The following is a 13,646-nucleotide window of genomic DNA, read 5'->3' on the forward strand; positions in this document are numbered from 1 at the left end:
AATGAGCAGTAGCAGTTAAGCAATCATAGGTGCATGATAAATACATTCTTTACATGGCTCTGTATTTGTCATTCAGCTGTCTGAATTGATCAGACAGATAATTTCTGATAATATTCAGGGATGTGATGAATGTTCAGGTGCATTAATGATAATCTCAGGAAGATTCATTCTTCATTTCATGAAGTCAAAGTGATTTTTTGCAATAATATCTGTTACCATCATATTTTAGAGAGGCGAGGTAAACTTGACTGTACAAAAATACAGTCCTGGCTGAAATCCTGGGCTTAGTGCCCTAATCCTTAGTAAGAGAAAGAAACCACTCTGCATTTCCACTGGGTGATTTGATCCCACCCACTCTATTAGACTAAGCCACTAAGAAAGCTGGAATTTTATGAGAAGAATATGGAGGAATTTATGAGAATATGAGGAATATATGAGAGGAATTGATGAGGAATAGGTAGGGCCTCGTTTTGTTTTGGTCATGTATTATATGATCCTAATATGCTGTTGAGTGTTGTGGAACTCCAAGCAGACTAGAGCAAAGTGGGGTGACAAACACTGTATGAGCTATAGCTTTTCAAAGCAGACTGAGAGACAGAATTTCCTGGTAAGATATTTAATATTATCCAGTGTCTAAAGTTTGCATGATCCATTTCCTGCTGAGGTTTGCCACTGGATAAAAAGGTCTGCGTACCACCAGGTAAGCACCCTCTGCTCTTTTAACACATGGCACCTTCTGGGGTTTCGGGTTTAATCACGTTGGTGTTCGTTTTCGTAGCACAGGTGCAGCAGTGAACAGCAGTGAGAGCCTCCCTCCATCCTCATCTGTCAACGACATCTCATCCATGTCCACGGATCAAACCCTGGCGTCTGACACGGACAGCAGCCTGGAAGCTTCTGCGGGACCCCTCGGTTGTTGCAGGTGACTAGCCGCCTGCCTGCGAAACCCAGCGTTCTTCAGAGGATGATGGAACCTAGGAGGAAAAAATGATGGGAGCTAAGAGATGAAAAGAAAGAGAAATAAAACACAGAGATTTAAGTGAAACAAACAAAGAAACAAACAAACAAAAAAAAATCTTTTCAGCCTGCTTCTCCTACAGAGTTATGTAATGCAGCTAAGCTCAAGTGTGTATTTAACTTATAGTTGCTCTGCTTTGGTCTTCTTCCAGTGATGCTTACTGGGGGGCAAAAGGAAAAAAGGAACTGAAAAAATCCTTTTTTTACCCCCCTCCCCACAAGATGTTAAATGAATGGCTGCAAAACCAGCAACCTGCAACTGTCTTTTTCACAATGGCATGACAAGGTGTGCAGTAGCCACGCTCCACCATAGGAGTGTGTGTCTGCCTTCACTGTCTGCTCTGCCATCTGCCCAGTGAGGCAGGCAGGGATCTCCATGCATTTTTTCCTCACACACATACACACATGTGCCAACAGAATCCTGGCAGTGCATGCAGCTGTGTGCCTGCACATCTGCACAGGCACTTAGTGTGCACTTCACGACTATAAATGGCCCATTCCAGGGGAACTGCTTAACTACATATGGGATCTTACAGTACAAATTCTATCCGTTTGCTCCTTGATGAGGTTACATATGAGGACTTGTGGAAGTGTAAATAACCACATAGACCTGTGGCTCCCTCAGACACTTGAAGATGTAGCACCAAATTTCTGCTGAGAGTTGTATATAAATTTTGAAATAATAACCAGTTTTATTGAAAGAAGAAGCCACAGAGCTTCATAGAAAAAATGCTAGTTTGTGAATGTTAAGATTTGTTGTTCTGATTTTTAGAGCAGATATGCCAAGATAAGACTGGGTTAGAAGAAAGCACATGCATCATTGCGAGTTACAGGGAACAAGAGTGAAGGGGTTTTATGCATGTCTAAGCCCAGAAAGGTATCAGTAAGCAACTTTCTCTGTCAATGTTAAGTGAGTTATCATCTTAGGGCATAGATAGGCTTGCTATTTTGAAGTACTTGTATGTTTGTAAATTAGAGGGTATGACAGGGTTGGGGAATAAGCAGACTGTGATCAAAAGGACATGCACCAACTTGTTTTTATTTTATGTCTAGATCTTTATTAGATTAGCTAGAGAAAGGATATTTGCAGCTCACTCCCTCTCAGTGTGTGTTTGCAGCTCAGAGGTTGTTTTCCCTTTTCATCATTCCCTAGCAGGCACTTCTGCTACTCAGAGAACAGGCATTCTCTGGGTGCTATTGGCTCTTCATTTCCTCATGACAAATCAGTGGACTCCCCAGGAAGTTTTAGCATTTGTGTTGCACAGAAAAGAACCACAGAGTGCATGGGTCTAGTTTTCCTACATTCTAACAGCAAAGGTTATCAATCAGCTCGTACGCTGGCCTGGAAGGGTCACAGCCAGGGGTCTTGGGCAGTTTGGACAAGTTCTGAAGAACTCAACAGTGACTGAATATCAAATTGAATTTGCCAGGTAATAAAGCAGAGGATTTCCCGTGGTAAGTAACAGCAAGAATGACAAAATTCCACACAAAATTTCAGAACCGTTGAATTTTTTTTTCCAGCCAAAACAGCAATTGGCATTTTCCACAGCAAGGTCAGCATTTATCTGAGTTGGAAATTAACCAAACTCCAAGTCATTTGTCCTTTTACCAAAGTGTGCCATGTAAACTGAAATGAGCTAAATCCTACTCTAATGCTTTTCCAAGTGCCAGAGAGAGAAACTGTTTAGACTATGTTAGTGGATATTTTAAATTCACTAACTCTTTAATATTCAAAACTCTACCAAAATAGGGCTGCTCCATTGGGTGGCTTACAAGCCTGCCATTCTGTGGTAGAATAAAAAATTAGTATCAAATCAGATTTTTTTCAAAGGGAAGAAAGAGAAGGAAAAAACTTCTCTCCAGGGTGAGGAGGACAGGAGATAAAAATGAAGAGGATATAAAATAAAATCAGACTTGGTAGGTCTGAGCTGCATCAGAATTGCTGTAAGAAGTGGGGGTCTTTCCCTGGTTATATTTTTGGTAGCTTTTTATCAAATTGTTTTTGGAGAATAAAATTAGGTTGTTAATGTTCTAAAAACTCAGAGCAGTAATTTTAAAAGCAATAATTTACTACTGCTAAATATATTTAGCAATATTCTCTCTTAAGCCATGAAACATCAGGTGATTATTGAGTGATGTAACTCACTCCAAAGCCAATGATCATAAAAGTATTGAAAGGTTAACAGCAAAGCTCTGTAGGTATGTAGGCAATAACACCAAGGGTGACTTCTTAGCAATAAGTAAATGTATCGCCTCCAGATTTAATTCACCATAGATACATATTAATAATATTCAGGTAACTAGTATCTACTTTACATTCCTTAGTGTGCACCATTCGAGTGTGTTATTTAAGCAAAGCTTAACTAAGTCTCATTGAGGCAAACCTGCAAAAATATCACCAGTGTAGACTGTAGAAACTTGGAGTAATCCCAGTTCATTGCCAGTGAAGTTATGGAGATGTGGCATAGGCAATAGCAGAGAAGCCATTTAGAGTAGATGGAGACTTGTAGACCTCCCATGTTTCATCTCTAGAAGGCAAATCTGTGCTCTTAGTCTCATGGTATAATTCAGTCCTGTTTGGGTTCATGAGTGCAGGGTGAAGAAGCAGTCACCAGAGAAGGTGTCCTTAGGTAGGTGCTGAATGGACTCACAACACAGGAGTTACATAATCAGCTTTATTCCCTGATTCTGCTAAGCACCAGAGCTTGTTCAAACATCTCATAGAGACTAGAGGATGCTTACAAAAAATTAACTAGCATGTGCTTTTGTCCTTTGCTCAGCAGTGATCGACATCAGCATGTGCTTAAGTGCCTTGCTGAAATGGGGCCTGAAAGAATTACTGCATCTCTTTTTGTCCTCAAATCAGTCTCCTTCATGAGAAGCTCTGTCTGGGGGAGGAGACTTGGAGCTGTCCACACTGGACACTAGAAAAAAAAAGCCATCAATGAAGAAAAGCATTAGTTCTGTAAAGTTCTGGTCCTTGTGTGTCCAAACTGAAGCAGCAGGAATAGCATCCTTTGTTTTGCTTTGTGCCAGGAATTCAGTGCTGTCAGCTGATACCTTACAATAACACATGTACTCTTGAATAAAGGATCATAGTGATGATGTTCTGAGGATGTTTTAAGAGAAACCACTTTTTTTTTCTGATTCTCGAAGTTTTGATACCATCCTCTTAAAGTCTGCTCCCCATTATTCCAAAATTATATTCAGCTTGATAATGATATATTCTTTCCTTAATTTTGCCATTGATCTTTCAAAGCTGCTTCTGCTTAACACATTACTAAATGTAGTACTTTGGCAACAATTTTCACTTAATTCTCTGAGGTTTGCAGTTGTAAGCATCACTGCCACCAGTGCAGAAGTGAAGGAAACTGGGAAGCCAAAGATCTGTGACTGATGTTCCAAGGTATTTAGGCACTCTAGGGGGCAATCAGTGAGCCTGTGCCAGAAGTGGCATAACTTACATCATCCTGAATGGCAGCTGGACACCTTGACATTTCTGAAAATATGCCTCAGAGCCTCTTGGTGTCATAAGTGCCTCAATACCCAAGGAAATTCTGTTCCAAGTGGCTCACCTAAGTCATGTATATAGGCAACAGCAGGGTGAGGAGAATGGCGCGAGCATTATCTGTCAGTGACTGATCAGACCACTAGCTGCATTGAGATGGTAGAGAGGAAAATTGCTGAAAAACATCCCTGCTTTTTTTCAGATGGAGAATTTTGGGATAGTATGAGGAAAAAAAAGAAATAAGTCAGAACAGTTCTTAAAAGACCATCCCTCTATTTGCTTTCTCACTGCTGAGGTTAAACAAAGATAAGGCAGTGATTTATTACAAGTTGATGTAAGATTATGTATGTTTTCAATCCAAAATTTTGGTAATTTTTGAAAACAGTCTTCAGATACTGACTTGGTAGCTGCAATAGTATATTGTGAGCTTTGACTGTATTCCATTAGAATATATCTTCAGAGAGTTCAGATATTTGAGTTGATCACTGTGATTTATGCGAATTGTATTGTGGTTGATGTTCCCCTGTCCTATCTAGAATTCCACAGCACAAATAGATTCATGAATCATAGCAAGTTTGCATTACATAAAACAGATTGAAATTGGAGTACAAGTATGGCAGTGTGTCAAAAAAAAACACCCAAAAACCCCACAAAAAAACCCCCAAGCAGTAAAGCTACAGAAAGCCTGATCAGGTTTTCTAAGCCCTAATGCACTGATGGTTTTCCTCTGGAAATCACCAGTTCCTGCAAAGCATTGACTTCTGAAGGTTACACAAGACAGATGATCATGTTACTCTTCCAAATTTATAAGCAATTTGGTTCATATACATTCCTTTATCTTCATAGATATTGCTTTACTTTCTAATTCTGGGATAACAATACTGAAGAAATGAGACCTGATGCAGTGCCTTTTGGGAGTTTCCCAAAGTAGTACTACTTAACTGATTTGGATTGTATTCTAAAGTTGTCAGTGAGCACCAGTGATTTCTTTTCCACTAATTTATTTTCTCATGAAAAACATGCTAATAATAACTTTTAGTACTGCCTGAGAGAGTTACTTTTAGAAAATCTCCCAAATGTTTTATTAAAAAAGTGTTTTGAATATGTTTGAACTATTGTAAAATGGAATTGGAGTATTTTAATTCAAAGTAACTTCTAGTAACCAATGCTAGCTATTTATATTGCAAGCTTCACAGTAGTTTAAAAGACCAAAAACTATTTTAGTTTCAGATCTATTTACTTCTATTCAGATCTATTTATATTTCTTCCTTCATGCTTATTTAGAGTTTAAAATTTTGTGTGAATTCAAACATGCAAAACCAACCAAAGAAAGGGCATTTTACAACGAACTCTGCTTCCAGGGAGAGCAATATGAAAGAAAACTTTCAGGAACCAATTAGTTTTCTATTTAAAGTCTGAGCTAGTCATTCCATTTATGTTTAGGCTTTTCTTTTTCTTTACTTCTGTATGTGTGTGTAGGGAAGAGAGGGTGTTCATATGGATTTGCAGAACCTCTGTTCCACTTGTGCTTGGTCCCAGTTGTCAGTGTGGATAAAGAGAGGAATTGTAACATAATCACACATCTTCAAGAATCTGATGGCTGTGCTTATTTGAACTTCCACCACTTTAAAAAGGACACAGTTAACTGATTGCAAGCTCAAGGTGATCTTTTTCTCACACGCACACACACACACACAAAAAAAAAAAGAAAATCATTGTGCAGTAGGTTTGAATACTATGTGAATATGTAATTGTCTTAATTAGTAAGATGCTTGAGGTATGCAGGGGAATGGTGAATGTGTCATCTTCACCAATGAGCTGGAAAACCAACCTGTCCAGTGGAATTTAGTGGAATCTTCTTAGTGTATTAGGAACTTGCCAATGGGGCCTGATTTTTCTTTCATTTTTGTTGTAGGTTTGGGGGTTTTTTAATCAACAATTGATTGAAAGAAGTGAAATGTTTAACTTAATGCATGTTCAGGCTCTTTGGCCTATGGCAAGTTTGAGTTTTAAAGAGAGTTTGATTTGACAAAAGAATGTTGAAAAACTTCAGCTGAGGCTAGTGGTGCCTTTTTACCTGAGAGGGAAAAGCTGAAAAGCACACATTGAAGGAAGACACAGTCAATTTGGGGAATAAATGTATCCTTACCATGCTTATCATTTCAGACAGGTCTCTTTTGCTAATTTTCACTGAACAGGGCCATTCTTGTCTTCTGGAAAGCAAGATATTTATAATGTAAATAGTTGTATGGACTTATTTTTTTTTTTCCTTCCTCTGTAACTAATATGTAATAATCCAACATGCTATTTCTGTTAAAAACTTTTACAATAAGGCTGCTGTTTGCCTAAATATGGTTGACCTCTGACCTTTTCCTGAGTCAGTGACGTGTTGATAAAGGAGGGTGCTGGAAGTTTCAGTGTACATATAGAATCATGTATATTTATTAAATTGGGTAAGTGGGACTTATGGCCAGTATACATTAAGCCACAACAGTAACAAAGCTCCAGATCTTAACTAGCAAAAACAACTGTTCACCTTGCCATGTCCATCCTGTAATAAGATCTAAGTTGCACCTGCCTGTAGTTCTGCATGATCAGACTTCAAAGTATAACTAACAAAATCTGTAATGTATCAGTGTTGATAAACGTAGATGTAAACAAGAAAAAAAATGAAAAAAAAAAAAAAAGAAAAATGAAAAAAAGAGAAAAATAACAGAAAAATTGAATAACTTGATCAACAAAAGAAAATCAGCAACAGCTCAGTATCAAGACTGGAAGATGAGACATGTCTGATTTTGTTGCACAGTTATAACTGAAAAGAACAACCGGTGTCAGTCAGCATAAATGGACTACAGTAAGACATTTGTTAAGGAACCAACATTATTTCCATACTGTTTTGTTCTTACCCTGTTTACTTTGAGCATCTGTTGTTCCCTGTGTGTGGCACAGGGGAGAACAGGGCCTCAGTGATCAGTGTTTTATGGGTCAATGTCGCATCAATGATTTCGGATTTCTGTTTGTTTAGCAATTACTGAACGAAGATGGGACTCTCATGTTCTCCCATGTGTCAAAAGGAATCCTGTCAGAGCTTCCTCATGAGGATACTCTTCTCACTGCTGTCCTGACTCCTGTCTGGTGAGTGACTTTGCAGTGTTCCCAGGAAAGAGCCACCACAGGTTCCATGTGGGCATGGTGTGTGTTGTACTTTCACAGGGACTCAAAGTCACTTGGGGACAGGACTCAATTGAAGTATGGTATGTACTCTATGCATGACGCCTATATCACACCTTTATGACCTTATAGTGGTAAAACTGATGATCTTTGCAGATGTGGATTTGGACCATCTTTTTTTTTTGGAGGAAAGCTGTCCTTATCCCACAAACCACTCGCTCCTATCCAGAGCAGCTAAATGGGGGTTATAGAAGTTAAAGAGGTGCAAGGGCCTTCTCGGGACCATGCCCATGGGTGAATTTCATGCTGTTTGAATGTGATCTTGCCAAAAAAGCCTGTATATCTAGCAGGGGAGACTGTGACTGTCCTATAAGGAGTGTTTGTGTTGTTTACTTTAAAACAAGCTTTGCTAATTAAAGTAGTGTATTCCGGAGTCTATTTGAATGGCATGAAGGGTATCAATGAAGAAGGTGGAAAGAATTCTCCTACAGCTCTCCTGGCTTCTTGTTTCCTTTCCTTCAGCCCTTTCTAGGGGACACACATAAAGCAGTAAACACATGGACATTGCCAGCATTACTGAATTCAGTGCTGCTTTGGGTGGGCTTTATTTAAGAAGCATCTACAGCACTACAAAAATGTAAAGGTATCTTAAGACATATGATACTCAGGTATTTTTTCTTTGAGTGGCTTTGGAGTCTATTCCTCTGACTGACTGCCTAGGAATATTGGAGGGGATAGGGGAAATGCAGTTCTGACATGACTTCATGTCTCATGACAGAATGAAGGAAATTTGCCAAGTAAAACCTAGTCCCTCTCCCAGCTCTTCCCCAATTAAAAAAGATGTAAACCAAAATCAAGCCAACAACAAGAGACCCAGAAGAAAAACAAACAAAAAACCAATCCCCAAACCCCCATACTAATTGCAGAGTTAATAATTTGGAGATTGATTTTCCACAAATTTGAACGCACTTCACTCTAGATGAAATACGAATGAATAGGAAAGAGATGCATCATTTGGAAAAGATTGATGATTTTTCAATTTTTGCATAAGCTAGCTATGTCCAGAACATTTCCAAGCAAGTCAAACCATAATACACAAAGGACATTTTTATATTTGGATTTATCATGTACGGAGATGAAAATTAAAATCCCAAACAGCTTTCTGCCAAAGCAATTTTAAAGCAGGAGCTGCAGAAAAGAATGAATTAAAGCTCCTTGTAAGAACTACTGTAAAGAAAGAAATTCTTATAGCTGTTGGTACTTGAATGTTGTTTCAAGCCTACTATGCACAGTAGTACTCTTGTTTTGACTTGCTGTCCTTCTCCCAGTTCCTATGTGCAGAGATTGGCCAAGCTACACAATCTAATAGAAACCTCTGATTTGCAGTGGCTGGGGAATTTTGGCTTTGTGGTTCTTGCTCCAAAATGGGAGGGATCCATTTTATATAGGGATCTATTGTAAATCAAAGGAGACTCCAACAAAGGGGAGAGAGGATGATGAGAAGTCCGGCTTATCTGAAGGCTAATGAATTACTTTATTATACTATACTATGTACATTTCATCTAAACTGAATCTGCTCTGCACTCACTCTTGCTCACAACTGCACGGAACTGTACTCATCTCTGATTCTCTTGTGACTGTCCTGTGACAGTCCAACACATACACACACTTCTTGGCCCTGACAGGCCAAGGGAACAAAACATCCTCACTTTGGGTAAACAATCTCCATATTACATTCTACTTTAGCACAACACAGGCACAGCAAGCAGGATAAGAACTGTGTTTTCCTTCTCCTCTGCTTGTCTCACAGCTTCTATCTCTTCAGAGGGCATGTGAATACCAGAGGGATCATCTTCTTTGTTTTACTGGGTACTTTCTGAAACAATTGAAGGGTCATCATTTTTGAGAAGTTTGCCCTTTTCAGGAGACACAATTTTATGGCCATATTTCAGTGATTGATACATCATGGAACTCTAAAGCTGTAAGTGTGATTTGGCTCCCCACAGGCTGCGTGCTGGCCCGAGCACCCCACACGCGCTGCAAGGCCGCAGCGGGGCCTGCGCCAGATCCGTGGAACCCTCTGTGGGGAAGGAGATCAAAGTGCCTCTGTTAAATCCCCTGAGCTCTCTGGCTGAGGCAGACCAAGGGGATGAAGGTCAGTGACCAGCCCTGTGCTCCAGCTATGGATATTTATTGAGTGTGGTACTGGGAGGCCCCTGTGGGTGTGCTGAGACCAGCCCATGGTGCCCTCACGGTAAGTGGGACTGCGTGGTGTGCGTGTGGCAAACTCCCTGGTGTGATGGCGGAGGGGAAGCTTTGCGGCTCCTGTGGAGCCCTCTGCTGAAGCCTGCTCAGTTTTTATTGTTTCTGTGTGCTGATGCTTGGAAAGCAATGCTTCTCCATCAGCTGCTCTGTGGCTGAGGCTCTCCTTGAGTACAGACAGAGACTCCTGTTGCTTTTCAACACTCTCTCCCAAGCCCTCTGTTAATGGCAGAGCTTAGAGCCTGAATTGCAAAACTGCTCAGCCTCCAAGAAAATGTGATTTCCTGTACAATGGAAGAAGCCAGGGAGAAGGTTTAGCTGGTGAATTAATTCCAATTTCCTAAGGTATTTGTCTTATTTTGAAATTGACTGCTGGGAAGAAGTGTTGTTTGTCACCTGATACTTCCATATGATGTTCTGCCCCATTCCAGGAGCACTTTAACAGAAAATTTTACCCAGGAATTAGGGTCTAGGATAAAATAGCTCCCTTTGTGAATATGTCTTTTTAATGGATTGACTGGGGCTTTTGTGAAGTAAGTCCCATTATGGGGAATGGTTGATTGTTGTTGTCTGGAAGATTTTAGCCTTTCTTGCATCGTTAGTCTGTTATTAACAATGGGGGCATTTAATGTTCCTCCAGGCTAAATTTAAAATGTGTGAAGTTATTCCCTGCTCTACTCCACATCTGCCAGTGGAAAATCAGGGAAATTGGTTTTGATACTTACAAACCCAGGAGGAAGAAATTACAAAGAAGTTAATGAAACAAAATAACCTTTCTATTTTCCAGACCAGTTAATGGCTTAAGGTGTAGATGAGGTAAAAACCTCTACCAAGACCCCTTCCTGCTGTTAATGCCAACTAAGTAGAGACATGTCTGATGTTACAAGGCTAAGCTGATACTAATTAACAAATTAATGGCAAATCCTATAAAAATGTCTTTGAGTCTTGATTTGCCATTGACAAATTTTCAGAAAGATTACTTCTGGAATTTTTTGCCTTGGTAGATACATTTATGCTTATGCTTTGATGGGTTTGTCCTCAGCATTCTCTAGACAATATCCCTGCTCTTGGAATAATCTTTTCAGTTCAGTTGCATTATCTTAGAAGGAAAAGGATATGTTTTAAGTGTATCATAAGAATGCTAAATCACAGCTAGAATAAATGTTCATTTTTTTTTGTTTTCTTCTTTTTTTTTAATATGAATAATTATCCAAGGTGCCCTAATAGTGAAAATCCTCAGGTATCTCACCGGAGGGTGCTGTTAAATGTGCCTACACCATCCACATCTGTTTTCCAGAGAGCAGTTTGCCTTTCAGGGAAAGATTTGTGGATATGGGTGTTCAGGGGGGATGGAGACTCTTTCTTAATATCAGCCTCAATTCAGACTTAACAGGGTTTGAACACAGATAAATTCAGAGAATTAGGAGAGCAAAAGCTCTCTTCAGTAAAAATGGAAGTGCTGTAGGGTCCAGCATGTTACTAAGCGGACTGAAGGATGAAGTTCTAGTTTCAAAATCAAAAAGCATTATAAGAAATAGTCCAGGAATCAAACCTAATGTCTGAATCCCACTGATTTCAGAGTTCCTAGCAGTCAGAACATTGTCCAAATTCGTTTTCAAAATCCTAATGCCATGTAACAGACCAGAAAGTACACCTATGTTCTCAAAGCAGGAGTACTCTGAGGGTTTTAGTGCATGGCTTTCTGCAATGCCAGTTAGTTGAAGGATTATTATGATTCTCTACATAAAGGAAAACACTAATTTTTGGCAAAGCACAGAACTCCCATGTTTTTCATCAGAAAGGAGAAAAATAACACCTTGAACAACACTGCAACACAATTCCATGCTGCTGGCTGCAGGTGGGTCAGTGGGATGGTGCTGGTCCGGTTTCAGCACAGTTGTACTCATCAATTTTAGCTTTCTGACATTTTAGCACAAGAGAAGGTTAGTGGACACAACAAATTACAGCATGCATTGTTAAAATAATTCATCTGCCAACGTTGTCATGTGATTTCTGAAATACATGAAGGCTGTTTTAATTTCCCTTCTTGGCCATAATTATGAGCATGAGCAAACTAACAGGACCACCAAGCCATTCATCACTTTTAGTGCTGGATTTCTAAGCAGTTATCACACACACATGTGCTGCAAAAAATTTGCTACCACTGTTGTGACACTAAATCCAGAACTGTGACTGTACATCAAGTTTACACTGTGTTGCAACCAATTCACAGGAGCATTCAGCAACTGGGAAGGGTGAAAATAAATTTAAAAATCAGAATGTGCAGCGTTACAGAAGGAAGACAAGCAGCTTGGTTGTCCCAGCTCCGTGTTAGATCAGATCCCTCACTTCAGGTTAATGTCACACTCGTCTTGCTCCTCTCAATGTGGTATTGCAGAGCTGTAGCAGCAGAGCAGCCTTGGAATTTCTCTTCACTCGGCTGGTGTGGCACAGACACAGCTCCTTCAGCGAGGAGGACGCACGGTGCAGGTGAACAGTGACACCTAAAGGCACAAATGTGCTCAAGGCTCCAGCAAGGGCAACTTCAGCGAGCTCTTCAGCCTATAAATCATCTACTTGTTGGATTTCTTCTCCAGCCAGATGGACCCTGGACAGTTCATCGTGGACTTAATGGTCTGCAGCATTTCTTAGATGCTCCAGGTTTAGGGGCAACACATAATTCTACTTTTTCAGTAAGCTTTTGTTATTTTTTCTTCCATTTCCAGTAGTTTTTCTGTATGGTTGAGTGTAAAAGGCTCCCTGTAGCACAGGGGAGAACAAGAAAGGTGATCAAGTGAGCAGAACTGAGGGGTGGAAGAGAGTGGTGCTTAAACCAGTTGGGGGTGTGGGTAGATTTAGGCACCCTCAGTCTCTTCAATACTGTTTGGAGTCCTGAAAATAAGAGGCCAAAAAGAATGCATTTTATACATTTTTAACTCTCTGGTCTGTGACCAACTAGAAATTACATAATGGAAACTTCTTCCAACAGAGCATGCAAAGTTGCATCCAAATAGACAACTTATGTTAGGCTACTCCTCTTCCCTTTAGATAGCTCAGCCATCAGACTGCAGGACAACACTGCCATTTTGGGAAATTCCTTTGTGCTGAGTTATTTTCAAATCCATGCTCTTTTTGTTTTCATGTTCACTTTAACACAAAGGAATTTTCTGGGCCATTTATGCCAGCGCCTCATCACTTCCACAGTAAAGAATTTCTTCCCAATATCTAACCTAAACCCACCCTTTTTCAGTTTAAATTCACTCCCCCTTGTTCTATCACTGTACTACCTTGTAAAAAATCCCCTCTAACTCTTTTGTAGCCCTCTTTAGGTACAGAAAGGGGCTCTAAGGTCTCCCCAGGGCCTTCTCCAAGCTGAACAACCCCAGCTCCCTCAGCCCTTGTCCATAGGAGGGGTGATCCAGCCCTCTGATCACCTCCATGGCCTCCCCTGGACTCGCTCCAATGAGTTCTGAGCTGAGCACTCCCAAGCTGGACACAGCACTCCAGGGGGGTCTCACCAGTACCACCAAACTAGAGATCAACCTTATCCTAATATTAATTAATTTATAATTATCCCTTACCTCTATAACAACTTCTTTAGCAGTGGGAACAGCCAATGACTACTAGTAACAGGCTAAACTTTCATTTAAATCTGTACAATTGAACCTGCTGCTCCCACATGGAGCAA

The 13,646-nt window shown here is 40.1% G+C and overlaps 1 protein-coding gene across 6 annotated transcripts in view; it reads left to right on the plus strand.

Annotated features, from left to right (window-relative positions):
• The window catches only part of MAPK10 (mitogen-activated protein kinase 10), a 146,397-nt gene extending 138,207 nt beyond the window's left edge, over window positions 1-8,190 (plus strand). For 5 of the 6 annotated variants that reach the window (XM_064711183.1, XM_064711186.1, XM_064711187.1 and 2 more), the window contains one exon: window positions 784-8,190. In XM_064711183.1, the coding sequence (XP_064567253.1) occupies window positions 784-926 (143 nt within the window). In that variant the 3' untranslated portion in view covers window positions 927-8,190. Of the gene's footprint in view, window positions 1-778 lie in introns of all 6 variants that reach the window. The other variant, XM_064711185.1, reaches the window with a different exon arrangement.
• The last annotated feature ends 5,456 nt before the right edge of the window (window positions 8,191-13,646 follow it).

The sequence above is a fragment of the Zonotrichia leucophrys genome, chromosome 4 (genome assembly GCF_028769735.1).
Source record: "Zonotrichia leucophrys gambelii isolate GWCS_2022_RI chromosome 4, RI_Zleu_2.0, whole genome shotgun sequence".
Lineage (NCBI taxonomy): Eukaryota > Metazoa > Chordata > Aves > Passeriformes > Passerellidae > Zonotrichia > Zonotrichia leucophrys.